We start from the raw sequence: 27,110 nt of genomic DNA on the forward strand, positions 1-27,110 counted from the left end.
CCTGTGGTAGATAGATGTTTCACTTTGTGATGTTCCTCCTCCTTTTCTTCTGCTTTCCTAAAGTCTAGTTGCGAGTAGAGCTCAAGTAAGCTCTGAAGTGCCAACTGGGGAGGGAAAAGGAGGACTGATGGGCTGTTCTGATGTGGCTCAGATGGGGGCTGGTTTTGGAAAGAAACAAGTCTGGGGAGGGGATGGGGGTGAGTAGATATAAGGAGGAAGCACAGTTCAAAGGCGAGCCCACCAGTTTATGTCGGAACATCTGGACTTACCTCCCAGGCTCTATGCTTCCTAGTCATAAGACTGAGAAATTAACAGCTTAACTTATAAATATGTGAAATGTAGGCAATTATATTTACCTTTCATTAGGTGGTTTGTTCAAGGATTTTCTAAACCAAAAGATTTCTTCGGATCATGGTGCTAGTTTAGGGAGAACACAGTAAATGTCAGCTCTTAACCATTCTGGTTGGGGATGACGGGGGGGAGGGGCGGTGGCGGCCGGGTTGCTGGTGACGATACAATGGATTTTTTCTCTTTATGCTGTGTAACCCAACCTTTTGACTTTTAACAAGATAGTATGTAAGTGAAGTGGGGAGATCAGGCCATTCTTGATATCAGGGTACAGACTCCTTGGAGAATCTGATAAAAGCGAGAAACTCCCTCCAGAAAATGGTCCCTTCCCCACAGAATTTTCAGGAGAGTTCATAGACTCCTTGAACACCACTCATGGACCCCAGTTTTAAGAATGCCAATTTATAGAAAGCAGTGAGCAAAAACATGAAAATCTAGTTTACCTGTATAAAAATAATTCAATTATGGGTACTTATACAAATATGTTGTATTTCCATACCACATGGTACAGATATATTTTACTTATATCAGATTGACCATGCTATAAATTTGATTTGGTTATAAAACTAAACTGTTGATGCAGTCTCCATATTTATCATTCGTTGTTCATGTGGTACCGTGCTTGCTGTCTGTTCACAACTTTAAAAGGAAAAATGAGAGAGAATGTTTCTTAAGAGCTAGTATCCTGCCTCCATGGTTTCATCTGTTAAAGTGATTATTTCCCAGGTTGCAAACTGTGTGCTGTAATAGAATAAAGTGGTAGGTGAGAAGCTGCAAAGCAGAGTGGAAGGTGTTCAGGCTTCAAAAGACAGACCTAGGCTAGCATCCCAGCTCCTTCACCGCTTACCAGAGTTCTACCTTAGCAAGCTCTTGAAGCTCTGGCCTTCACTAACTCCATCAGGAAGTGGGAATAACAATACCAATTTAGGCGGTTTCTATGAAGATTAGGGACAAAGCAAACAAAACGTTCAGGCTGTGTTGGATGTTAAATAATGGTGCTAATATTATGGTGAGCCCTTTGTGTTACACAACAGCACCTCTGCTGCCCCGGGCTAATGCAATATAATCAAACCGGCATAACAGTCCTGATTTCAGAGGACGACTGCTTATTCTATTGGGGAAAGTAGCAAATGCCAAAGGCTAAAGACTGTTAACACCCCTTTAGGGATGTCAGGGAGCTAGACAGGAGGTTATGAGGTGTCTGGCCTTTGCTAGTCCATTGAAGCGAGACTTCTGAATGACACCTTGTTAGCTTTTCAGGAGGCCAGTGTGTGGCATCTAAGGTCTTAATCTGGACCTAACACCTGCAGGGGAAAACCCCGAACAATGACGTGTTTTCCTTACCGCTAGCTTCCTTGTTTTTCCTTCCTCTGGCTTAGTGAATACAAAGACTGATTAATCTTCTGGCGGGGTTGTTTCTTTTTCTTGCAAGAATATATTTTCATGTTTGTATGAGTGCCATCACCTTCTCTGACTTCCTTGGAAAGAACAGAAACATTCTGTAAGTCACATCCACCGATTTTCCGGCTAAAGTAACGAGCATTCAGCGGAAGTCAAGGGGATGTGATGGCAAAAGCAGTGGTAGGCAATCAAGGAATCTGGGTCTGGTCTCCATCACCATGTCTGAATCTGTATGAAAAGGGCCAATGGCTCTGCCTTAATCTCCTCATTTGTAAAGTGCATCAAGTCGGCCTTGGGCGTGTGTGAGCTCTGATCGCACTTGTGATAACAGGTGATCCCGCGAGACCCCAGTAGGGGGGTGCCTAGAAGCCGTGCCTTGCCTGGGACGGCTCTGGCTGGCGGCTGCGGCGCCACGCTGGGAACCGAGGATTGCGCGCGCGCAACTCCTCCGCCACCTCGAGAGCCCCAGCGTCTCTTGCCAGGAGAACTGGGAGCGGCGCGCTTTCCGGCGGAGTCGCGGCGCGTTGCGGCTGTCATGGCGGATGCCGTCTGGAACACTGACACCGGGGAGGCTGTATATCGCTCTCGGGACCCCGTGCGCAACTTGCGCCTCCGGTAGTCGCCTGGTCCCAGAGCCCCGGGCTTTTATGCTCTCAGATCATTCGAGCCTGAACTTCTCTTCTCAGTGTTCGGCGGCCCCCACTTCCGCTTACAGTCCCCTTCACTGCCTCCGCGGTCTCCCCTCCGTCTCCCCACTGCCCTGCACCCTCCCCACTCACAGCTTGCACACCCACAAAGGCCCACCCAGATTCCTGGGAGCCCTGTGTTGCCAGGACACTCCTTCACCCTCACTCTTCCCCTTCGGACCCGGCGCCCCACTCACAGCCCCTCAGTTGTGTGCACACCTTGGTGTTGTGTTTCCCCCATCTTTGCCTGGTGTTCATCTCCAGGCTGCTGTGGGGTCTTTTAACGAGTATTTTGGGCTTCTCTTTTCCTGGCAGAGTCCACTTGCAAAGAATCACATCAAGCAACTTCCTCCACTACCAGCCTGCTGCCCAGCGCGGGAACGACCTCATAGACTTGGCCACTTTCAGGCCCCACCCAACCGCCAGTGGGTGTTTGATGGTGTTGTGTCCCCCTGGGTACCTGGGACGCAACTAGGGTAGTAGTAACCTGTTAAAACGGAATTGACCCATGGCTGTAGTCGGAGAAAAGGCATGCAGAGGTTGGGTTCTTTGCCCAAGGTCACTTGGTTGGTAACTCTTGAAACCAGGGCTTGATTAGGCCATTTTAACTGCTGTGTTATGTTGTGTATGAAAATTGAATGGGAACGAGTCTTGCCATCAAGACACTGATCTTACTTGCAGTTAAATAGAGTGAAGTAACAAAAGCCATACTTTAGATATAATATACATTTTCCTGACAACCTAAATTTCATTTGAGTCATTTTTTTCCTAAGAGAAAATATGCTTCAAATTCTAAATATACATATAGACGCTTGTTAAAATGATTTTTAAAATTGAGGTCTGCTTGGAAAACATGCCTATTAACATCAACTGTGCTCTTGCGGTTTTCCTTCTCTGAGAAGGCAGAAGAGTGAGGAAGAGAGGACAGCATGCGTCTGTTAGGCCTCTGGTATCTGCTTTAGTTTGTGTTAAAAAGTAGTCCTGAGCGAGAGTGTGGGCTGGTGGGAGGGGCAGCATGTGTCTCTGCAAAAGGCATACCCAGACAGGAGTGTGTTAGTTTTGTTTTTTATATAATCATTTATTTGCCTTTCCTCTTCTCTCCTGATACTTGGTCTGAAGGTTACAGTGTTTGTGATCTAGATATATGGTTTCAGGAATAGTAAAGATTAAAATACCGGGGTTCCTTCTAAGCAAATGTAGACCATTAGGATTGAGGAAGAGCTCTTCAGCCTATATCTCAATTTGAGCTCCTGACACTGAATTAGATTAAATGATTCCTTGAAGGTATGTCTTCCTCTTATTGAAATGAACTTCTTGGGTCTTAATCCTGCCTTCTACACAAGCACAACCTCTCCAACCTTTGTGCAGAATGAGTGCTTCATAAATCACTGAGCTCCAGTTGGTTTTGTGGCAAATGTAAGAGCAGGACTTTGATGATAACTAACCACAGAGCAAGAAGTGGTGCTGGCTTGGCTCAGACCTTTGACTCACCCTTTTGTTTTTGGAGGTGGACACTGCCCAGATGAACAGGAAGAGGATGAGGTCTTGATTGGATGGCAGGAGAAGCTCTTTAGCCAGGTGAGCCAGTGTCACTCACTTGTCTGCTCAGTCTACCTCCACCTGGTCCACCTCCACCCGCCTGGTGGCAGGGATAGATTCCTTGTACAGACTGACAGACTGATTTCCAGAAAGCTTGTAGCCAGGGCAATGTAGCACAGCAACTGCCATTACCCAGTTTTGTGGTCCTCTTCACCTCTTTTCACCTCTGGGCCACATGTCATCAGTAACATCAGGGTTGGATTAGATCACCACTCTGGTTCCTATGAACTCCTACATCAGGAGGATGTCCTGCCCTCCATCAGTTTAGACAAATGAGAATTGGCTATGAAAACATGTTGGATTGTATAAGCCCTGTAGAAATGCTTTCATTAAACAGTTATAGGAACAAAAGCTTGACATAGTCTCAGTAGATCTGTCTTTCCTCGTGACCTCAGTTCGAAGTAGACCTGTACCAAAATGAAGCAGCCTGTCAGAGCCCTCTGGATCATCAGTACCGTCAGGAGATCCTAAAGCTGGAGGATTCAGGTAGAAGGAAGAACCGACGAATCTTTACCTACACTGACTCTGATAGATACACCAACTTGGAGGAGGTATTGTTCTTTCCAAGGTTCCATAGCTACCTTCTCCTTTGCGTCCCTGAGTTTTCTGGCCTCACTGGGTTCTGGGTGTTAAATCGGGAGCCTATTAAGGGGGTGACAGAGCCAGTCTAGGAACTGACCTGCGCTGCTGGCAGCCAAGCTGGAGTAGTGTGGGCAGAGTGTACAGGTGGTGTGGCTTCATCCCTTCTTCTCCTGCCGGGGTGGGGGGGGTGGGCTGGAGGAGCCGGCAGTGTCTCTGAGGATAGGCTTGCAGTCTGCAAACCCAGAGAAGCGACCACTGGGCTTGACTTCTTCCGTGCATCATGAGATAGGACGGGTGGGTGGGGTCTAGACCCACCTAGATCAGCCATTTTCCACCTTTCTCCTCTTATGGCACACATAAACTAATCACCAAAATTCTGCAGCACACCAATAAATCCATTTTCTGCCAGTCTGACGAAAAATATAGGTATAGTTTTGATTCATTCACACCGTACGGCTATTGTTGTGTTGGCTGTTGTCATTTTTTTATTTCACAATCTAAGGGAAAAGAGATAAGTGCCCTGACTAAAAAGTCAGGTACTGTATGTTTTAAAAATTCTTGCGGCACACTGGTTGAAACTTGCTGATCTAGATAAAATTGACCAGAGGATTCAGCCAAAACTCTGAGTGTGTAGGGTTGAACAGGAATTCAGTTCAGCCAATGGCTTCTGTCCTCCGTTTGCCTCAGTTATCCCAGCGCACCCTGGTGGACTTGTTTAACATTTTCTTCAGTCACTGCCTGATACATTCTGTTCTCTCAGAGGTTTTAAACCATTTAAGGGAGGATAGAGGTACTATTTCATGATTTTTGTCTATACCCTTGTAGATCTCTCCAAGGAATACTTGTTAAGGGAAAATTTTTCAAATATTGATGCTTTTATTAAGAAAGCTCTAGGTTGGTATTGCATACAATTTGGGTTGTCCTTTATGAAAAAGTGGATAAAGTTACAGTTAGTGCTTAGTTCCCATGTGCGGATTTCCCACAGAACACTTGCACTGCATGGGGGGTCCTCCAACTTCCTAGTTAATGTCCACACCTTCCAGGCACACTCACCCAACCTCTTGTTGCTCTGCACTCAGGAACTGCAGCTCTTTTAACATTAGCATAAATAAATGCATTTCTGAAGGTTGATGTGCTGCTGAAAGCTTAGGGCAGAGCAAGGCCTGGCAGCAATCTTCTTTGGCTTGTTTGTGCCGCAGCTCCCCTCATTCACATGTATGTGGTGAGGTGTGATTTTAGGTTGGGTCCTGGATGAGGCTTCAGAAGGAAGACTTCCCTGTGGGTACTCGGTCCCCTGTGGCTCTGGCCAACTGGGTTCCACAAGGCTGCTCTCTTTCCCAGCACTGTCAGAAAATGACCACCGCAACCAGGGAGGTGCCATCATTCCTGGTCGAGCGAATGGCAAATGTCAGGCGGCGCCGGCAGGACAGGCGAGGGATGTGAGTGCATGGGGACCTTGGGGGGCCTCGTGGTCCTCCCATGCCATCGTTCTCGGCATGTCCAGCGGCTGGAGCTCCCCGTTCTGCAGCAGACCTCCACCTGGGCGTGCTCCCCTGTGCTCCTCCTTCAGGCTCTTCAGGGGGTGCCAGGGAACTGACCCTTCCTGTGGTGTCTCCCAGGGAGGGTGGCATCCTCAAGTCACGAATTGTCACCTGGGAACCCTCGGAAGAATTCATCAGGAACAACCATGTCATCAACACCCCTCTTCAGACCATGTACATCATGGCAGACCTGGGGCCCTATGGCAAGTGAGTGAAGCTCCCGCTGCCCAGCTCACGTCCTGGTCCGCGCCCCCTGTCACTAGCGGTCAGCTACCTGTTGCAGTCATCCTGGGGTATGTGGGAGGGAAGGACTTTCCCCTTTTTATTTTTCTTGGTTGTTCTCAGAAGAAAGTCCTTTGTGCGGTAGTTCTCACTACAGCCTCTGTCTTCTCCCCTGGCGTGGTCTGACTACCTCTTCCTCCTTCCCTGGACATGGGACCAGTGATCCTGAACCTTGTTGGTTTCCTGGTTTCTAGGCTTGGCTATAAGAATTGTGAACATGTCCTCTGTACTCTGAAGGTGGACAGCAATGGTGTGATCACAGTAAAACCTGACTTCACTGGTCTCAAAGGACCCTACAGGTGAGGAGAGAACGAAAGGGGTGGCAGAGCCTGGCAGTTTCCCCCCTTGGCTGCACTCCTTCCCCCAGCTGAGGGGCTGCACAGAAAGCCCCTCGCCTGTTCCAACTTTTAAATTCCCAGGTGGTGGTTCGTGTTCTGTTCTGGGTCACTGACCCCTTGCATACTGGGAGTCTGTTCTCACAACATGTGTCACTCACTACACCTGTTTGAAAGTGATTAACTTCAGCTGTATAGTTACGTGAAAATAATTCTCTGTGCTGCTGGATGTAGGGACTGACCAGAACAGGGTGAGATCAACTGAGCTAGGTCTTTTCCTCTGCACTTCATCTCTGTGTCCTGGAATAACAGAACTGTGCGTTAGAAACCACCTACCCCCTCCTGTGCGTTTCTTAGGTGAGAGGACTAGGTGCCCGGGATGTCGTGCTTTAGGGTTTCACCGGGACTTCGAGGCAGAAACGGGCCCAGAGCCTATACTCTCTGAGTCTAGTCTGGTGCCCTTGCTTTACCAGTTCGTTTCCCTGTGCCAGGCATCATTCTGGCCATCACCATCAGCACACACTCTACATGAGGTGTGCGTGCAGTGACAGCTCATCCCTGGGCTGGATCTGGACGGCCCCATCTCTTGTCATTAGAACCGGTCCTTCTGTGGCTTTGACCTTGCAGAATTGAGACCGAGGGGGAGAAGCAGGAGCTGTGGAAGTACACCATCGACAACGTGTCCTCCCTCGCGCAGCCGGAGGAGGAGGAGCGGGAGCAGCGTGTGTTCAAGGATGTAAGAGCTAATTCCTTCCAAGTACTGAAGGTGTGAGCCTCGGCACCGCGGGGCTGAGACCTTGTCCGAGGTTGATGTGCGTACTTGCAGGGGCTGCTCTTCATGGCTCTCTCCTGACTCAGGAAGTGTTGCTGACTGTTTTACCACGTTAGAATAGGTTCTCCTTCATCATAAAGGCCACTTCTTGGAGCCATATTCTGGTCTAGCTGTTTCCCATACTTTATTTCCTTTAGACTGTACAACAACTCTTTGAGGTAAATACTTTTATTGGTTCCATTTATAAGTGAGGAAACAGACTGAGAAGCTAAGCAGTCTGCCCAAGGCCGCGTACCTTGCACGTGTGGGAACCGGGGTTTGGTCCGAGGCCAGTGGATTCCGCAGCCTCTGTGCTCCACTTTAAAATGTCAGTGGCCGGGGTGCTTAGGCCTCCAGTTCTCCATGGTATTTCCCATTAGAGCTCTTTTCCGCCCATTAAGAACTGAACCCTGGTCTGGCTTGGGTCACATCTTGTGTTTGGTTTGGTTTTCTCCCTCAGCTCTATGGCCGACACAAGGAGTACCTCAGCAGCCTGGTGGGCACCGACTTTGAGATGGTGAGTCCCTGGCTGCCTGCAGCACCGTGACTGGGTTCAGCCAGAGCGCGCTGACTGGCTGTCGTAGCGCCTCCCCTCAGGGTCCCCAAGACACTCTGCCATGTCAGAGGAGTGACACGCGGTGTCAGGTCCTCCGAGGATGGGCCGCAGAGGTGCTGGTGCCCTCCGCACCCCCCCGACCTGCCCCGCTTCTCTCTGCCTTAGACGGTCCCCGGCACCTTCCGGCTCTTTGTGAACGGAGAGGTAGGTAAGTGTCTTGCCACACAGAGATGACAGAGATCTCTTAAGCTCGGTCGTGTGCCCCAGTGGAGTGTGACGTAATCCACCCGGGCCCCCGGAGGCCTTCGGTTGTCCACAGTACTTGGAAAACTCGGCCATGAGCCTTTCCTGGAAACAGGAGAGAGTTCCTGGCCCTTGAGGGACTTTCTTCCAGAAGGTACAGACCCCTTAGGCCTGGGTGGGTGCCATGGGTGCCAGGGAAGAAGCTGAAAATAGGCTCCTGTGTTCTTAGTTTCAGCCCAAGGCTATGAGTATGACAATCTCTACGTGCACTTCTTTGTGGAATTACCAGCTGGTAGTAAGTGATATTCATGAGTCTCCTTTCTTTCTTTTTTTTTTTTTTTTTGCTTGTCTTTTTACATTTTTTAAATTTTTTAAAATATATTTTATTGATTATGCTATTACAGTTGTCCCATTTCCCCCTTCACTCCCCTCCACACCCCCTCCCACCCACATTCCCCCCTTTAGTCATGTCCATGTGTCATACTTATAAGTTCTTTAGCTTCTACATTTCCCATACTATTCTTACCCTCCCCCTATCTATTTTCAACCTACCATCTATGCTGCTTATTCTCTGTACCTTTTCCCCCTCTCCTCCTCCCACTCCCACTCCCCACCCCCTCCCTGTTGCTAACCCTCCATGTGATCTCCATTTCTGTGGTTCTGTTCCTGTTCTAGTTGTTTGCTTAGTTTCTTTTGGTTTTGCTTTAGGTGTGGTTGTTAATAATTGTGAGTTTGCTGTCCTTTTACTATACATGTTTTTTTTATCTTCTTTTCTTAGATAAGTCTCTTTAACATTTCATAAAATAAGGGCTTGGTGATGATGAACTCCTTTAACTTGACCTTATCTGTGAAGCACTTTATCTACCCTTCCATTCTAAATGATGCTTTGCTGGATAGAGTAATCTGGGATATAGGTCCTTGTCTTTCATGACTTGGAATACTTCTTTCCAGCCGCTTCTTGCCTGCAAGGTCTCTTTTGAGAAATCAGCTGACAGTCTGATGGGAACTCCTTTGTAGGTAACTGTCCCCTTATCTCTTGCTGCTACTAGGATTCTGTCCTTCATTTTCACCTTGGCTAATGTAATTATGATGTGCCTTGGTGTGTTCCTCCTTGGCTCCAACTTCTTTGGGACTCTCTGAGCTTCCTGGATTTCCTGGAAGTCTATTTCCCTTGCCAGAATGGGGAAGTTCTCCTTTATTATTTGTTCAAATACGTATTCAATCTGTTGCTTTTCCTCTTCCCCTTCTGGTACGCCTATAATTCAGATGTTGGAACATTTAAAGATGTCCTGGAGGTTCCTGAGCTTCTCCTCGTTTTTTTTTAAATTCTTATTTCTCCATTCTTTCCTGTTTGGTTGTTTTTTTCTTCCTTCTGGTCCACTCTATTGTTTTGAATCCCAGTTTTCTTCCCATCACTATTGGTTCTCTGTGCTTTTTCCTTCATTTCTTTTATGGTAGCCTGCAGTTTTTTCATCTAATTTGCACCCAAAATCAACAAATTCTGTGAGCTTCCTGATCACCAGTGTTTTGAACTGTGCATGTGATAGATTGGCTATCTCTTGGTCGCTTAAAATGATGAGTCCTGGGGCACTGATCTGTTCTTCTCTTTGAGACTTGTCTCTCTCTCTCTCTCTCTCTCTCTCTCTTTTTTTTTGGTCTGGTCGCTCCTGTTACTGTGAGGGGCGGAGCCTTAGGTGTTCACCAGGGCTGGGCACCCCTGTCACTTCTTTGTGACGTTGTATGCGGGGGCAGGGGGCGGGAGGGAACGATGGCGGAAGCTCCGTTCTCTGTGGGACCTAGTCCCTTCTCTGGGATCCTGGCTTGCTCGCTCTGCCCTGCTCCACACTCGCCGCCTAACTGGGTCTGCCAGCTGCCGCTGCGTACTCAGGGTTCACTTGCTGTGACCTTGCGCGCCCCAGATGCCTTATGCACTCCCGGTTGCCTTATGAGCCCAATTCTCCCTGTTCTCCGTGCCGAGACCCGTGCTGCGACCCGTGCCTGGCAGCTCCTCTCTGCCCCTCCTACCGGTCTGGATGAACGGGTCTACTTCAACTTCTTGGCTGTCCAACTTACATTCAGATAAATTCTTTGTCAGTTCTGAGTGTTATTCTGCCTCTAAATTGTTGTTGTTCCAATCTTGGTTGTGTGTGGAGGTACGGTGCGCCCACCTATGCCTCCATCTTGGCCAGAAGTCCCATGAGTCTCCTTTCTTATACCCATTCTGAGTTTTCTACAGGCCTCTGGTCAGGCTTCCTTCCCTGCTCCCGCTCAAAAACTGTCATTTTTTCTTTTCAAGGCCCTAGGTCACTTCCAGGTCGTCAAATCCATGGTGATTTCTGTGCTGTCACCTCACTTGACCTCTCAGTAGCATTTGACAAGGCTCCCTTCTCCTCACTGAAACTCTTCTCTTGGCTGCTGGCTCCATGCCTCTCACGAGAGAAAAGAGAAGCAGGATTGGCAGGTCGTCAGCCCCTTGGCGGATTCCTCACCTTCTGTTAATCTCGCACTATTTAAGTGTCCAAGGCTGGGCCTTTGGAAATAGTTGTTTTCTTTTTAATCCTCACTCAAGGACATTTTTTCATTCTTTTTACACAGAGAGGGAGGATGGGGCAGGGACAGAGAAACGTCGACTGGTTGCCTTCTTCTATGTCCTGACTGGGGAGCAAAGCAAGACTGGGCCTTTTGAGGACCATTTCCTGTGTCTGAAACCCTTTCTGTCATATCTTTGAGCGACTGGTTCTTCTTGAGTTCAGGTCTCAGCCTAAGTGTCCCCCTCTGAGAGGTCTTCCCTCAGCATGCAGTCGGAATGAGCCTCCAGGCCACCTGGTCCCTTATCTTGTTTCAGGTTCAGCATGGCATTGTTCTCTCCCTGATGGCCTCTTGTCGGTTTGTCCATCTCCCTCCCACTGGCACATTGGGTCCATGAGAGACAGGGATCTTCTCTATGTGGTCACCACGATGTCCCCAGTGCCTGTCACAGCATTGAGCAGGCTCTCACTAACTGCAAATGAGTGGCAGATTGTGAGAATGAGTGAGGGAAGGAGCTGTGTCTGTTTCTCTGCAACTCGCCCTCCTCTGGCTTTCAGATTGGTCAAGCCCAGAGTTCCAGCAGCTCTCGGGAATAACACAGACCTGTGCCACCAAGTCCCTGGGAATGGTATGGAAACTGGGAAGGGCGACGTGGAAGGGCACAGGACTCTGGCCCTAGGGTGGCAGCTGAAGATGTATGGGGCCCACAGCCACACCCCCTAGGCAGATTCCAGAGTCGGGTCCAGCCCTTCTGTGGGGGCTCTGTGGGGACTGCTTAATCCTGCAGCTCTCTGGCGGCTTTTGTGAGAATGGTGGGAGCTGGTAATTGGGTCTCCCTTTGCCTCAGTCTTTTATTTCCCAGCTGGGGTGATCATGTTTTTTTCCCTTTGTGAGGTGACCTTGGCCACAGGGAGAATAAATTTCAGGTGAGGCCTTGCCTACCCCCCGACACTGAGTATAAAATGACACTCCTCTGTTTTAGGACAAAGTAGCCTACTTCTCTTATCCATTCACATTTGAGGCCTCCTTCCTCCATGAGGACGAATCAGCTGGTGAGTAGCTCAGCAGCTGAGGGATCCCAGGCCTTGGGTCTGCTCAGGCAGCGCCCCCTCCCGGCAAAGGCCTCCTGTGACCTGGCTGCTTCTCTCACTTGCTCCCAGAGGCTCTCCCGGAGTGGCCTGTGCTCTACTGCGAGGTCCTCTCCCTGGACTTCTGGCAGAGGTACCGTGTGGAAGGCTACGGGGCTGCGGTGCTGCCTGCCACCCCAGGTGACCTATTGTCCCTGCCCTCCTGTGGCCCACATGCTCTAGATCCTAGGAGCAAGGCTTCCAAAAGATTCAGCCACTTTCAATAAGAAGGAGGGGTAGTTAGGAATTCGAAGCATTTAACTCACAAGAGTCCCTACTCCTGTTGAGGAATCGCCCCCCTTCCCTAGAGACAACTGAGTGGAAGTGCAGCTAACTGTGAAGCCGAGCGGCCGGAGTGCCTCTGGAACCGCTCCATGCGCCTCTGATTTGACCTGCAGCCTAGAGGGAGAGGCTGCTTGGCAGAGTGCGTCAGCGTTCGTTTTCGAACAACAGCCACTTCCTGTACTGCGCGCCTGGCCCTGTGCTAGGTGCTGCTCCTTCACCCTCCCAGCTGCTCTGGGAGCTCAGGTGTTGTTGCTTCCATCTCACTCGATGGGAATGAGCCTCGGGGAGGTTAAGAAACTTAGGCTGGGTGCACAGGTAGTAACGGGCAGAGCTGAGACTGGAATATCTGTCTGATAATTTCCAAATGGGCGCCCTACACCACCGCCGTGATCATCTTCACCAGAGGACAGACTGTCACCAGAACAGGTGTTGTAGTGGTGACTAGACCAGTGTCAGCGCTGGGGAGTGGGCAAGGCACCATGTGGCCTTCCTGGCCCTGGCCTCATTTTCCTCCTCCTGCACAGGCTCTCACACCCTGACGGTCTCCACGTGGAGACCCGTGGAGCTTGGCACAGTGGCTGAACTGAGGAGGTTCTTCCTTGGTGGGTCTCTGGAACTGGAGGACCTGTCCTATGTGCGGATACCAGGAACCTTCAAGGTGATTTTTGTCTCTAAGGAGAGTCCCTGCCGGGAACTTACGTTCCTGTCTCATCTGTTGAAGGTGGCATCTGGGTTAGGGCCCCTTAACTGTTCATTGCTTCATCATTACTTCTCCCCTTCCTTCCTGTTGCTTAAGCTGGAAGTCATAGGTGCCTTTTCAACCAGGTGCAAATACCTACACTGCTCTCCTAGCAGATCTCTGGAAAATTGTGTACCTGAGATTTCCCTAGGTTCCCGTCAGAATAACCTGCCCCTCCTTCCAGCCCATCCCCGAGGCCCCGATAGGCGATAGCCGAGGTGGGGACGATCAGCAGGGCTTCTTCTCGATGAGGTTGGAATGTTCTGTCCTTTTAGGCTGGGAGCCCAGGGTTAGCCTTGAGGTGATGGAGTCCGGGTGCTGGCGTGAGGTTTCCCCAACACAGTCGGTTTCCCTGAGAATGGGAGTAGCACTGGGAGTGAGGCCAGCACGGTGCTTGGGGTCCCGGGACAGCAGAAACCTGATGCTGTCTAACCGTACGCCACAGGGGGAGCGTCTGAGCCGTTTTGGGCTCCATACAGAGACCACAGGTAGCGTCACCTTCCGCCTGCACTGTCTGCAGCAGTCCAGGTGAGTGACCCTGGCCCTCTGCCTTGGGGCTTCTTATCCCTGGGGCTGGAGAGCAGACTTGACCATGTGGCACACTCCCTGCAGGGCCTTCATGGAGTCGAGTTCTCTCCGGAGAAGGATGCGGAGTGTGTTGGACCGTCTGGAAGGATTTAGCCAGCAGAGTTCCGTCACAATGTGCTGGATAGGCCCCTCTCCCCGCCATCTGGCCACGCAGGGTCAGCATGGGCCGTGCTCCTCCCCACACCATGGCAGCTGACTCCTGTACTTGCTCCCATCACAGAGGCCTTCCATCGCAGCCGGCGCCGCAAGCAGGAGGCCCGAGGAAGCCTTCCCCAGGACCTAGTGAGCCCCTTGGGAACCGTGGTCTCCTAGCTTGCTGCAGCGCTGTCCCTCTGTGCAAGAGGACACGGCGGGCGATAGCCACGGCCGGTGCTCTCCCACCTCCTCACCTTTCTTATTAGAGCCGTTATTAGAGATGTGCCAAGAACCGGAAGAGCTGAGGAAACCCCAAGCCAGCCCCTCTGCCTAGTCTGCAGGGTTTCCTCCCTGCCACGTGGCAGTTAACCAGAGACCCTGTGACCCCCATATTCATGTTTCAGCCACTGCAAGTGGGAAGCACAACAAGACAGGGTTTCTGGTTTGAGACTGGTTTGGGATAACCCCATAGTTAGTTCCATCCTCAGCATAGCCTCTTTTCTGGCTTGCCTCCCAGACACAGTAGCTGTGGGCTGTGGGTTCCTCCTCCCCCACAACCTCTTTACAAGTGGAGCCTCAAGAAAGGGGGAAAGTGAGGGAGACCTCCCATTCCCCGCCCAGGAGTCTCAGCCTCTTCTCTGCAGAGGGGCTTCGTCCTATTGCTTGAGGCTCATTGCATTTGAGATACTACTGTTTCTGGAGCAAATGAAGGCTGCAGGCGGTTTCCAGTGCTTTCTGCTAGCTGGGTAGTGTCTTTTATTGTGTATTTTATACATAAAAGCTTTTTATACTGACTGATGTTCTGTGGGTTATTTCCCTGCTCAGGTCTCTGGCATGGCCAAGGTATTCTCCATACTGTCAGGGCCCCTGGCATTGCTGCCCTTCCCCCTTTCTGCCTTTTCCTACTCTAGAGTGTTCCTGTTGATTCTCTTCACTCAGCCCCCGGGAGAGGCTTAGACGTTAGTGCCAGCTTGCCTTGGCGGCAGCCGACCCCTTAACCACTTGCAGCAAAGCATGGGACTGAGGTCACACCCTCCCCAACCCAACACAGAAAGCAGCTCCTGCCCTCAGCAGAGTTTTATTGGCAGAAGCAGAGCATGCTCCCCAGCCGGCAGGCTCCCAAGGAGGATCATGGGGTGGCTAGAGGCTGGGACTGTGGTCTCCCAGTCATGGGCCGATGCTGGGGATGGGCTGGGAAATACACAGTAGGAAAGTGACTGGAAACACTCCAAGTGACTTCTTGCAGAGGTCTCGAGATCTCCTCGCTTGGCTCCCAAGGCAGGTGGGTTCATTGCTGCTGGGCACCCTACCTGTCAAACTCGCAGCCAAAAAACCAGCTCTGAGCCGTAGCCAGCAAAAGCATCAGCAGGATGTGGTTGCTCCAGGGGGGAAGGTAAACTTGGGGTCTTCCTGAGGTTCCCTGTCTCCAAGGCTGGAGGCCTGGGGTGGAGTCCTGTGGAAGCAGCAGAAGTGGACGTGTCAGAAACTTGCTGGACATCCAGAAATGAGTGGGTGTTGATGACTAAGCTAAGGCTAGTTGGATCCTTCCTAATGGCAGTCCCCCATCCCCCGAGTTCTAGGCCTTGGGTGGGATTCAGTGTCACCCCAGATGCCAGCACACTGGGAAGCCACTAGGAACGAGTACACTCTCCCCAGTGACAAGATTGGTTGCCCCTGCTCAGAGGTCTAAGAGGGCTTGGCCGTCCCATCTGGGGAAGGAAGTGAGGACCTGACCCAGCCCAGGGCTCTTGGGGGAGGGCCTCCCGTACCTGCAGAAGCCTCATCTGCCTCGCCAGGCTGACAGGTTCAACCTGGGGATTCTGCTGCAGTCCACGAAGTCCTGGGGGGTAGGTGTTGGCCCTGAAGATGTCCCTCGAAACGGTGGTGATGCCAGTATTGTCGCACACAATTCGAGACAAGGAAATCTGCCTCAGGGCCCTGCGCTGTCTCTTGGTGAAAACACCTCGTTTCTGCCACCAGAACCTTCCAAGACAGTGGAGAGATGTGAGTGACGGTGAGGAGGAATTAGTACATATAATGAGCACCTGTGTTGTGCCAGGTACATCGTTTCATTCAATTCTCACAAAATTCCTGCAAAGTACCTAGGGTTCCCATTTTATAAGTAAAGAAACCAGTTCAGTGGTCAAGTAAGTGGCCGAGTATTAAATGCACAGTAATGTAAGTGGCCAGGGCTGTATTTGAACGTAGGTAAAGTTCAAATGCAAATAAATGAGGTCTTAAAAACCAAAAGCTTATTGGAGAGAAAGCAGATTTAGCCTTTTCTGCCCACTTTTTCCCAGTATCCTCCAGCCCAGAACAGCAAGGCTGTGAAGTCTCTCTCCTGGGTTAAAGGTGCCTCCAGCACAGGCAATAGCAGCCTTCCAGTCAGTAGTCTCACTTCCTCCGACTGGGCTCCCCTGGAGCCTCCTGGTCTCAGGTCTTGTGAACTTGGAGTCTTTGAATGCTGGCACTTCTCTTTCCTGCCCTGAGGGTAGTTTCGCTTACCTGTCTCCTCTTCGGGCTCTTCTGAACTGGTTCTCAAAAAGACAAGCCAGAAGAGGCCCCACTCGGGCCCCTGGCAGAAGAGGCTCTGCAATGGCCCCGATCCAGATGTCGATGTTGTCAGGTGTGCCGTACACGTTCAGGAACTTCCTCGCTAAATCCTGGTTTCTCAGCACTCGGCTCAGCTGGGCCAGGTTCCTGGGCTGGGAGAGCCCACAGAAGCGCCGCCAAGCATTGTACCCTGAGGGGAAGGGGGCGGAAGCAGTTTCAGTGCGAACCCTGCTGTCTTCCCATCACCTTCTACTTTCAGTGGGTGAATTTCAGACGTTAACTGCATCTCAACAAAGCTGTTTTTACAAGTTTTCACCTAGTCAGAAATTTCCTGAGACTTGTCAGGCCAAATGCCAACCTATCAGCATCTCACACCAGAATCAGGCCACCTGATGTGCTGGGGCCGTGCCTGTAAGATAGCTTTGCTGTAACCTGAAGGAACATGCGGCCAACGACATCCCTTGAGCTGCAGCTCACAAACGCCATCCCCAGCTGAGCAGAGGGAAACCGTATCGTGTTACTGTTACGAAGCTCCGCTGTGTGAAGGAACGTCTGCCTCTCAGGACCCTCGGAACACCATTCCAGTTCCCGTTTGATCAACGGGTAGCTGTTGAGCTTAAGCAGCTGTGACTTTTTCCAAGGTCACTTTACTATGGAGTGGAGTTCAAACCAGGTCTTCCAATTCCAAATTTGGTGTTGGATTTTGGAAGGGATTAGAATAGGCTATGAGAGGTAGTATCGGGAAAATATTTCTGGGGAATACAGCTTGCAGGGAACAGGTACTGGGGGAACAGAAGCTGTGTGGCAATTTGGGTGGCTAGCCGTCTCAGTTCTCCAGCAGGGGGCGCCCACAGTTCTTTAGCTGTCAGGACCACGCAAGTGTGATGAAGGAAAGAAACTGGTTCTCCTGTGCCTGCCAGTTAGGTGCAGTAGAACTTCCCTCCACGCTGTTGTGACACAGTCCAAGACTAGGCGAGGCAGACAGAGCTACAGGTTGTACATGGGCAGGAAAGTAGGTGGGGAGAGGGACAGAAAAGCAAGGCCATGGCCAAAGCCTTCCCCTAACATTGTCGACTGAACAGGGGAAAGAAAGGAGAAATACTGAATTTGATTCAAATTTTTCTACTTCTTAATTATGTGGCATTGGGCAAATTACTGAATGTCTGAGCTCATCTCCTGAAAGATTCAATGAGTTAATATCCATGAAAGTTCCTAGCGTAGCGCCTGGTTTGTCTCCTTTCCTGGAATCAGGCTTTCCGTGTCCTCACCAAACAGTCATGGCAGCCTTAATTTTACTCCTCTTCTTCCCTGCCTCTCAGACTCTGCTCTTCTCCACTTAGAGCCAGAGGCCAGGGTCTCTGTCCCTGGAATGAGAGTCATTTCTCCTTGGAACTTGCCAAGGTGCTGGGGAATTGGGCATTTCCTCCCTTCTTTTCTCTGTTTCTCTCTACTTGGAAAACCCTGATCACCTTTGCTCATCTCCCGTGCCCGAATCCGATCCTGTTGTGAGTATAGATCTAGAGGCCCTGCCACAGACAGAGAAGATACAGCGGGGCAGCGAAAAGGTGGTCCCAGGAACGCCCTACTGCACCAGGCTTGTTCTTGCACATTCTGTAGACAGCCCCAGTCAACACGAGGCACCGAGGGTCTTCTCTGAAACCCGTCCCCAGCAGTAGTAGCAGCAGCAGCAGCAGCAGCCGCCCTGGTCCAAGCAAAGCCTGGGAGAAGGGGTGGGCAGCCCCCTCACCTGGGAGGCCGTGGTCCCGGCTGCGTTGCATGTTGAGAGCCGCCAGGTCTAGCCCGATTCTTCTCACTTGTTCAAAGAGCCGATCCCGGAGCTCATCCACTAACATGGAATCCTGCCTGTTCAGCTTGGCAGGGGTGGCCATGAGGCCTCTGATGATGGGGTCGATGCCACCTGGTGGCAGGAAATGTGAGCTGCACAGATCGCACCAGCTTCTGAGAAGCCCCTGAGTCATCACGGGGTGCCAAAGTAGCTCAGAGCTGGATAAGCCAGTCGCTTACGTTCTGTGATGATTATTTCAGAGAGCAGAAGCCTGGGTGGACATGAAGAGAGTGGGGCTGGCAGGGAAAGGGGTAGCCCTTCTAAAGGAATGGAGGGGGAGCTTCTTTCAAGCCACCAGGCTGACATCAGTCTCCTTCCCTTTTAGGAATCCCTGATGTCGGAGGGGATGGGAGGCCTGTGACTGAGGGTCTTGGTGGCACCTGCCTTGTTTCCACTGTCCCGGGAGATGATTAGCAGTGGCCTGAGCAGCAGCCTTGCCTCCTGGCAGTAGGCTTGGCCCACCCAGGGGAAGGGTCCTCCCCAACCCCACTCCCATCTGCCTCTGGAAAACCTGGTCACCTTCATGCACAACTCGCCAGCTGGCAAAGAAGACGGAGCTGAGCGGAACACGTGAGTTGGGTGCTGAGGCCCGGAACTGGCTGTCCAAGCGGAACATGAAGGGCTGGAGCATGGTGTGCCCGAATCGGAAGGCCAGGGTGAAGACATTGGCCACACGAGGGTCCACGTTGGAGCAGTACCCCCGGTAGCGCCCCAGGGTTCTCCTGGCCCGGGCCCTGCCCAGAACCAGGGGCAGAAAGTCTCGGTAGGTGATGATCTAGAAGAGAAGGCATAGGAAGACGTTACCTTAGAGGCTGCCTGCCACACTCCCTTACCTTTGGACAGACGTTTGGCTTTTCGAAGGGCTACTCAGACATACTCATTCTCCAGTGTCACCGTGCCAAAAGTAGCTTTAATTTCCCATTGGCCGATGGGGATAACTGAAGCCCGGCAAAGCTGAATGACAGGGACAGGCTCACACAGTGAGTCAGTGGCAGAAGTGGGGGTAGACATCAGGTCTCAGGCACACACACAGTCACTCAGAGCTGACTTGCTTGGGGCCCAGCCCTGAGGGTGTTAAGGAAGGTGGGAGCCACCTTTTCAGATTGCTTCTCATGCCAGATTTTCTTCTGGCGGATGCTGGGACCCAGGGCCCCCTACCTGGACCATGGCCCCCACGATCTTCCGAGCCTCCTGGTATAACTTGTCTCCGGTCCACCGAGGATTCAGGCGTCTCAGCTCGGTGGCCAGCCGGTTGTGCTCTCGCATAAAAGAGGGTGTGCATGGCTGCCAGTTTGGGAGTTTCGCTTGATCGAAGGTCACCTGGAAAACCCCAAGTTCAGGGTGACCATAGGTCTTCCAGAGAAATGTCTCTGCCAGGGCAGACAGAATTCTGGAGACTAGAGAAAGGTGGCGGGACTTCTTGACCTGGGCCAAGGTCCTGGCCCTCACTGGACTGGCCCTCCATCTCCTCGGCTGTGCCGTGAACCTGCTCACTGACCGCCACCCTCTTGCCCAACACAACAGGCCTGAGGGGGAGGACAGCAGGGTCCTAGATCGCTTACTGACTGGAACGGGTTTGGGTGAGGTGGGAAAACAAAGCACAGGGCAGCTGCCAGTCTTGGGCAGGAAAATGTTTGCCTAGTGATTCCACTGTAGCAGACGACCAGCCCACAGCTGGGGGAGAGAACTGGATGACTCTGGGAACCCTGACTTGGGGACCATGGGCCTGCCTGTCTTCAGAACTACATCCATCTGCATGCTCCCTACCCAGGGCTGGGTCTTTCAGCATCGTTGGACGTGCTATCCTGCAAGAGGGAGGGCTGGGCAGAGCCTCTTCCTGTAGCCAGACCCTCTCCTAGAGGCCAGGGAGCAAAGTATATTCCTGAAGGTGGGCCTTGCACACAGTGATTTGCTGGCTTTGAACTAAGCCCTTTTGCACAAAGTCTTATTGAATCCACTCTTCAGTAGACTTCTCACAAAGATTTAAAAAGAAAATATCCTTAGAAAGGAGGGCTGGAACCAACTCCCTGCAGAGAAGTGGTAGAGGAGCAGAAAGAGCAGAGACCTGACGCTCCCCTGTCTCGAGTCCCCACTGAACTCTGCCACCTGAACTCTGTGCTCGGAGCCCTGTTAGCCATCTGCCCTGAGCCTGTTTCTCCTCTGTCAGATGAGGGGGATAATAGTGGCCTCCTGTCAAGGCTGCTATAAGGATTAGAGATGGCACATTTAAATCTTAAATAAGCACAAGCGATGCCCATTCTGCCAAACAGCACATGGGGGGCAAAGAGCCCAAGGAGAGTTCAAATTACGCATCCGGAAGAAGGTACTAGGTACCAGTGTCTAGGGACAGTGGGATGAGGGGTGGTGGGTTGAAAACCTAAGGGAATGTAGCCCAGAGAAGGGAAATGTGTAGGTGGAAATAAAGCCAAGTAAGAGGCCATTACTGAGAGAAAGACCATCTTTCTGAAGTTCCAGAAACATGATGAAGAGCAATAGGTGGATGCTGGATCAAGACTGGGGGACCTTTCTGATAGTCAGCCCTGCTGGAGACAAACAGGCGTTTGCAGAGGGAGGCCTAAGGACTTAGGGAGCCTGCGGCAAGCACACGCGGATCTGTGCTATGGTGTGCCTAATGCTGAGGTCTGAAGATAGGCACCCCCCTCCTGCCTGGTTGCCCTCCCCCTTGCCCCCACCCCCCGGCACCCCACCTTGGCCTCCGAGTCCCGAAGCCAGGGACTGGGGGTCCTAGGAAACACCACCTCCCCACCCTCCCCTCTGACCTGCCAGGAAGCAGGGGATGCGTGCAGAGCGGTTGGTGAGGAGGCAGGGGTCGTCGTGCAGGTTGTCGAAAGGCATCAGGGCCCGGCCGTTGTCACTGAAGCGCTCGTTGGTGGCCAGTAGCCCATGGAAGTTGGTCCGGTTGCGGAGGCGCAGGGCGAGGGAGACCTCGCTGCCATATACCATGCTGGCATCCAAGAAGGAGGTGAGGGCGTTGATCTGGTTTCGAATGACGTTCTTCCTGGGGCAGGAGGGTGCCGAGCGGGAGAAGGGGATGCAGTCTCTCTCGTTCTTGATTCGGGGGTCATTGGGCGGAATCTGACATGGAAGAGGAGCCAGTGGCACTGGGGCCCCTAAAGAGCAAGCTCACGCCCCTTGGTGACCCCACATCTGCTTCAAAACCTTGCTCAAAGCTCCCCTCTTTCAGGAAGCCCTCCTTCCTTCACTCATCCAGACTCACACTGCTCACCAAGTCAGTTTGAATGTCCTAGTGTCATAGAGTCCTGAGACATTAGAAATAGATGAAGTTAATGGAATTAACTTCACTTCCAGCAACAATGGAATTAAGTCCTCATTTTCCTCAGGGGGAAAGTGGGACTCAGAGATGGGAAGTGACAATGAGTTAGCAGAAGGATTGAAGCCTAGTTCTGACACTGAGGTCTTGCTCCTTTCATTCCATTCATTTCACCAGATACTTCCTAAGCACCTTTCTGGGCTGGGTGGGTTGGAGATATGAAGATCAACAAAGTAAGCCCAGTGCCGGCTGCAGGAAGCTGGCAGTTCAGGTGAAAACAGACACACAGAGAGAATGTAACTCTAAATTGACATGCCATTTGCTATGCTTGATCTGAAAGCCAAAAGTGAAAGGTGACTCAGGAAGATAGGGAAGGCTCCGCAGAGGAGATGCCCCTGAACCAGAGCTTGAAGAATGGGGGAGGTTGCAACAGGGAGGGGCCAGCCAGGGGTCCTCACACACACCACGGCCCACGGATTCCGCCTTGCCTCTTAAGGGAGAGTGAAGGTGTGAGGGTGTGTAGTATGGGCGTGTGCACGTGTGCCCCTGCTTGCCCCAGCATCTTCCCTAGTGTTCCACGGCCCCCTTGCCTCTCTGCCCGAAGGACGGCACCCTGCTCACAACCCAATCCTGGGAGCTGGTAAGAGTTTCAGGGCTTATCCCGGACCACCCCAGGGAGGAGAGAAGGGTGAGAGCTAAGAGACCCTCAAGGCTTCCAAAAGCAGCAGCCAGAGGCTTCCCCTCTTGGGTTCAGACATATGGGTCAGAGCCAGTCTCACTTGCTTCCCCTTCTAAGAAGCCTGCCCTGAATCTTCTGGAAGATTGCCCCACCCCCACCCTTCCAACACACACAGAACAGGAGTCTGTGCCGGGCTGTCTCTTCCTGATCCTCCAGCATCCCAGGCAGCTCCTAAGGATGGTACTTAAGTCTTCCAGATCCACCCTCACCCCCTGCTCTTGGCTGGGGATGGAGGCCAGGGACCTGGGAGGCCGGCTGAGGATACCTTGATGGGGAAGCAGGGGGGCAGCTGGGCGCAGGTCTTCTCACAGTCAACGCCTGCAGTGAAGGCCACTCGGGCTGGGGACTCAGGGACAAAGTCCAAGTCGTGGTCGATGAACTGGCCCCACTGCATGAACATGAGCGCCCGGCCCCGGTCGGAGGCCAGCCTCTCCCTGGGGAAGCGCACGATCTGGTTGGAGACAGCCCGGACCTGGTGGGAAAACAGGTGAGTGAGGGGGGTGGGCTTCCAGACCCTGAAAAGTGTGGGGAGAAAACCCGGGACTCAAGGCAGCAGGTCATCCCTGCTGGAGTTCAGAGTCCTCCTCCCCTCCTGCCCTCCCCTCCCCTGTCCTACTTTGTCCCACCTCCTCTGTGGCTGTCATTCCTAGAAGGGTGGTGTCTGGCCTGGCTCCTGAGGAGCCTGGGAGGGAGAGGCCAGGTTGGCTGGCTCAGCCCCCGCCAGCACATCCAGAGAGGTTATGACAGATCGATAGATCAATGTATTAACTCATGCATAACTGGATGATAGCACTGATTGATAGATGCATGGACTGGTTGCTAGGTAATGGAGAATACATATGGAGAGAATGGATAGATCAATGGAAGAAAAATCAATAGATACATGTTGATAGATTGTTATATTGATATATGAATAGAAAACTGATAAGTTAATAAATGTGAAATAGTGGAGATCAGTAGATACAGCTAGATTCAAGTGTATAGCCTCTATACTGGGGTGGGCAAAAGTAGGTTTACAGTTGTAACTATGTGAAACTGAGCATTTATTCTTGCATTATTTAATAATTACTGTATTATTTATATTAGAAGTATAAACCTACTTTAGCCCACCCGTGTATTTAGCAAGATACTTTGACGCTAATTCTTTCAGAAGAAAATACTTTGTAATCGAGTATATCCTATATGGATGTTTATTTAATATTTACTTAATATTCATACCAGCAATATGAGGCAGACTTTACTGCCATTTTACAGATAAGCAAACCAAGACTCAGCTGCATTACCACTTGCCCAAAGGCACCCAGCCAGCTGGGGGCAGAGCCTGGATTCCAGTCCTCTCTGGCTGACTCTGGGCTGTGCTCTTAGCAACCCCCCACCCCTCAGTTGCGCAGAGATCAAGCACCCTGCGGGTCCTGGGCCCTGACTCACCAGAGGGAGGAGGAAGCCATTGCGCCTCTTGCCAGGGGTCCAGCCAAAGGGGAGCGACAGCCCATCCTCGTACTGAGCTGGCAGCCAGCGAGCCAGGGCAGTGTTGGAGGCCCCCAGCCAGGGTCTCCTCCTGCAGCAGCAGGTGGGCTCAGGTCAACAGGGTTGTCCAGGGGTGGACTTGGAGACCACCCCAAGAACACGGGCGTGGCCAGGGGAGGGAGGCGCCCCAGGTCAGGTGCAGTCCCTGGCGCCCACCTGTTGTTGCATCTCCCAGTGATGGTGCGGTAGTCGTTCCTGCACTTCTCCTCCTGGTCCTGGACCACACAGCCACTGGCCTTGGACAGCAGCCGCAGCTGGGATTCTGTTAGCACATCTGGGGGTGGGGCAGGCAGACTGGGTGAGGGGTCAAGGATCCTAGCTCCTGCCTAGGCTGGTCTGTTCTGTACCTCCCATCCCTTTACCCTCTCCCCTCCCAAGGCTGCACACCCCGCCCTCCCCTCCTGGCTTCCTTCCACTCCCAGGGCAGCCCTGGGGGCTCAGTGGGGATCATGGTACCAGTAACATTGAAGGAGCTGGACCCCTGGAGTTGTAACTTCTTCTCCAGCAGCCCCAAGGCCACGTGCATATAATCAGCTGCCTGCACAATTGTCCTGGTGGCCGCTACCGGCTGTTTGAAGTAGAACAGGAGGTCCACGGGGCTGGCAGAGCCGCTTCGAAGGCGCTGCTTGATGCTGCGCAGAAGAGGAGGAGGGCGGGCGGGCTGATCCAAGGACGCAGACCCACCCAGCAGAGCCCCATCCCAGGTGGTGCACAGCCAGGTTTACACTGGTCAAGTTTGTCTGTGTGCTCTGGTAGATGGAGGGAAGGAAGGCCCGGCCTCCATGGAGCCCAGGGGCAAGAGACGGGTGAGGTGACCTTGGTTGGAGCCCATCCTCCCTCATCGGCCCTCCCAGGCCCATGCAGACCCCAGACCCAGGCCCACCTCCCCTGAGTGCGGTTGTAGGCGGCATCCACCAGCAGTTTGGCCTCTTTCACGCAGTCCTGAAGGACCGATGTCTCCACTGCCATGGGGGAAGCTGCTCGGAGGGAAGGGGACTCAGAGTCCATGAGAGCCAACCCCCCCCCCACCCCCCTAGAGCCAAGCACTTCCCCTTCATTGCCCTTCTCCTTAATTGTCCAAAGTTACCTGGGGCAGTGCCCTCGCAAGGCTGGGCCAGGACAAGTGTGGCTACGACCCCCGCCAGGGCCAGGAGCAGCTCCATCTCCACAATGAGACCCCCAGCCACAGTGGGGCAACGAGCAACACCCACGTCTTGCAAAGTGGTGGAGTCTCTTGCCCCCTTCTCACTGGAAAGACCCCAAGCTGACCTCTCCCCTCCTCCTGCTCTTCTTTGGAAGTAGCTGGGAAGGGACTTTTATATCTTGCCCTACAGTGAGGGAGGGGGTGTTCTGGGCCCCAGAAGCCCAGCCTCTTGAGGTGGAGCTCTAAACTTCCCTTTTATTTTGGGGGCAGTTGTGAGACTGAAACACCCACATCACCCAGCAGCTCACCAGCCTGGGGACCTTCTGCCTTCCTACCACTCACCCATCCCCACCCTCTCCACAGCTGACTTCTCTGATGTGGTTCTCCAAGAGCCCAGGCTGCTTGGTGAACATTGGCTGGATGACTGAGGAACAGCATGCCTCCAAGGAGGACTGCACCTTGTCCTACCACTCACTAGTTGCACCCCTCTCCAGACCTCAGTTTCCACAGCCCTAACATGGGATTTGAGCCAGATGGCTGGAAATGCTCCTCTCTTTCCCCAACAGGGCAGAAACCAGGTCTGTCTTACTGTAGTATGTCCCCACACTGCCCCAGCGCAAGGCCTGGCATTCAATAGGTGCTCAATACATGTTTGTTGAGTGAATTCATGGTGTAGGATTAATGATTCAGCCCCTCCCCCTTACTCCCTACCCTTACCAGCTCTCTCCAAGATGCCAGGAGAGGGTGAGGCGATGCTTGAGTCAGCCTGAAAATTAAGGGGGCTACCTCTTGTACCTTGTGGGGGACACAGTGAGATGTCACAGAGCAATGATAGCAGGCCTCCATAGAAGCTGAGGACCTGTCCCGAGCTTGGTGCTTCTCCATGAATTTAAGTGCTTAGCAGTAGTAGGTGTGCAGAGTAGGAGGTGTAAGTTCTGACTTCTTTACAAGAGGCTTGCTACAGGGGCTTAGAGCCACCTGGCTTGGATCTGGCTCTGTTACTACCTGTGTGACTTTGACTAAGCCTTCATTTCCACATCTTAACACCCCAGTCAGTGTCCCTCAAGGCACATGCCCTCTCATACCTCCTTGAATTTCCTCCTGCAGTTCTCTCCTGCAGCTCCCTCCACTGGAGGAGCCTGGCTCACCCTTTGCTGCCACCCCACCCTGGTCTGCCTGGAGAACTCATCCCTCCCACACTCAGCTCCAGAATCACCGCTGCTGAGCTCTGCAGCCTGCCTGTGTTCGCCCCTTCTTCAGGTGGACGTGTCCCTCCCTTCCTCTGTGCAGACTCTACCTGCTCCAGACTCCCAGCAGGGCTGTTCTGAGTGTTCATATCTCTCACCCTCACCCTCTGTGCCCTACCCACACCACCCCCTCCACAGCCCCTCCTCCCACACCAACGCCCTGGCCTGACAGTTGCTCTTGAAATAGCCCCTTCGGCAATCCTTTCACAAACTCCAGTTGAAGGCCTGTGCCCTGATCTTATCTCCTTATCTTCAGCAGGGGTCCCTCTCCTGTGACAAGGGGGCCTGCATGGAAAGTTACTGTGGAGTTGCCAGAAGAGCACTTACCCCATGTGACGTGGAGTAAATCACACCATTCCCTGGATCTCAGTTTCCAAATCTGTGAGATGGGGACAGTGAACCTCCTGAAGGAAAGTTAAAAAATGGCAGCCTGCTCCTCAAATGTGCTTAACCTTTTGGACCTCAGGAAGCCAGGTACCCCCAGAAGGCTGGAAGCCAAAGTGGGACCTAGGTTGCCCACCTTCCAGGGTACTCCCAAAGAAAACTCAGAGTGAGCTCTGCTTGCCCTCTGAGAGGACATGTTCTTCAGCAATAGTGAGTTGTGCAAGGGTCTGTCACAACTGTGGGCTGCTGTAGGTTACTGGTACAAGCTTGACACTGGACCCTGGGCTCTAGACCTGTCTGCCATGTTGGCCGGTGTCTCGGGGGTTGGCCAGTTGACTGTTCAAAGTGCTGATGAGAGGCAAGCAGATGGGAAGGGCCCTCTCAGGGGCCCTGTACAACCAGTCCATGGAGGGTAGGTGCCCCAGGCATGGCAGGGGCAGGACAGCAGGCAGAGTTGCAGGCAAGAAGACCGAAGGAAACAGTTGGTCTGCCACCTGGACTCCTACCCCTTCAGTCTGCTTTCATCTGCCAACTCTGCCCCACTGGAACTTGCCCCTATGCTCCAGCCACCTTGGCCCTACATGCACAACA

General features: G+C 52.3%; 2 protein-coding genes across 2 annotated transcripts; one reads left to right on the plus strand and one right to left on the minus strand.

Moving 5' to 3' along the window:
- Positions 1-2,236: 2,236 nt before the first annotated feature.
- LOC123819019 (Meckel syndrome type 1 protein-like) lies at positions 2,237-14,437 on the plus strand. Its single transcript, XM_045839329.1, has 18 exons — positions 2,237-2,364; positions 2,751-2,860; positions 3,943-4,013; positions 4,430-4,585; positions 5,958-6,055; positions 6,236-6,364; positions 6,634-6,738; positions 7,402-7,510; positions 8,046-8,102; positions 8,307-8,349; positions 8,614-8,679; positions 11,471-11,541; positions 11,896-11,965; positions 12,074-12,181; positions 12,850-12,983; positions 13,510-13,592; positions 13,677-13,758; positions 13,845-14,437. The coding sequence occupies exons 1-18, from the start codon at positions 2,285-2,287 to the stop codon at positions 13,962-13,964; spliced, it is 1,692 nt and encodes a 563-aa protein (XP_045695285.1). The 5' UTR covers positions 2,237-2,284; the 3' UTR covers positions 13,965-14,437.
- A 469-nt stretch (positions 14,438-14,906) lies between these two features.
- LOC123819014 (eosinophil peroxidase-like) lies at positions 14,907-24,984 on the minus strand. The gene is given in 15 exon segments (XM_045839323.1): positions 14,907-15,240; positions 15,557-15,624; positions 15,626-15,770; positions 16,293-16,530; positions 18,088-18,258; positions 18,706-18,961; positions 19,345-19,455; positions 19,457-19,506; positions 20,967-21,282; positions 22,483-22,689; positions 23,646-23,775; positions 23,901-24,018; positions 24,201-24,376; positions 24,628-24,721; positions 24,832-24,984. Coding segments are annotated over 14 exon segments (2,145 nt in total). The 5' UTR covers positions 24,908-24,984; the 3' UTR covers positions 14,907-15,240; positions 15,557-15,567.
- Positions 24,985-27,110: the final 2,126 nt, after the last annotated feature.

Source organism: Phyllostomus hastatus, unplaced genomic scaffold (assembly GCF_019186645.2).
Source record: "Phyllostomus hastatus isolate PE091 unplaced genomic scaffold, TTU_PhHast_1.1 phas_contig_3, whole genome shotgun sequence".
Lineage (NCBI taxonomy): Eukaryota > Metazoa > Chordata > Mammalia > Chiroptera > Phyllostomidae > Phyllostomus > Phyllostomus hastatus.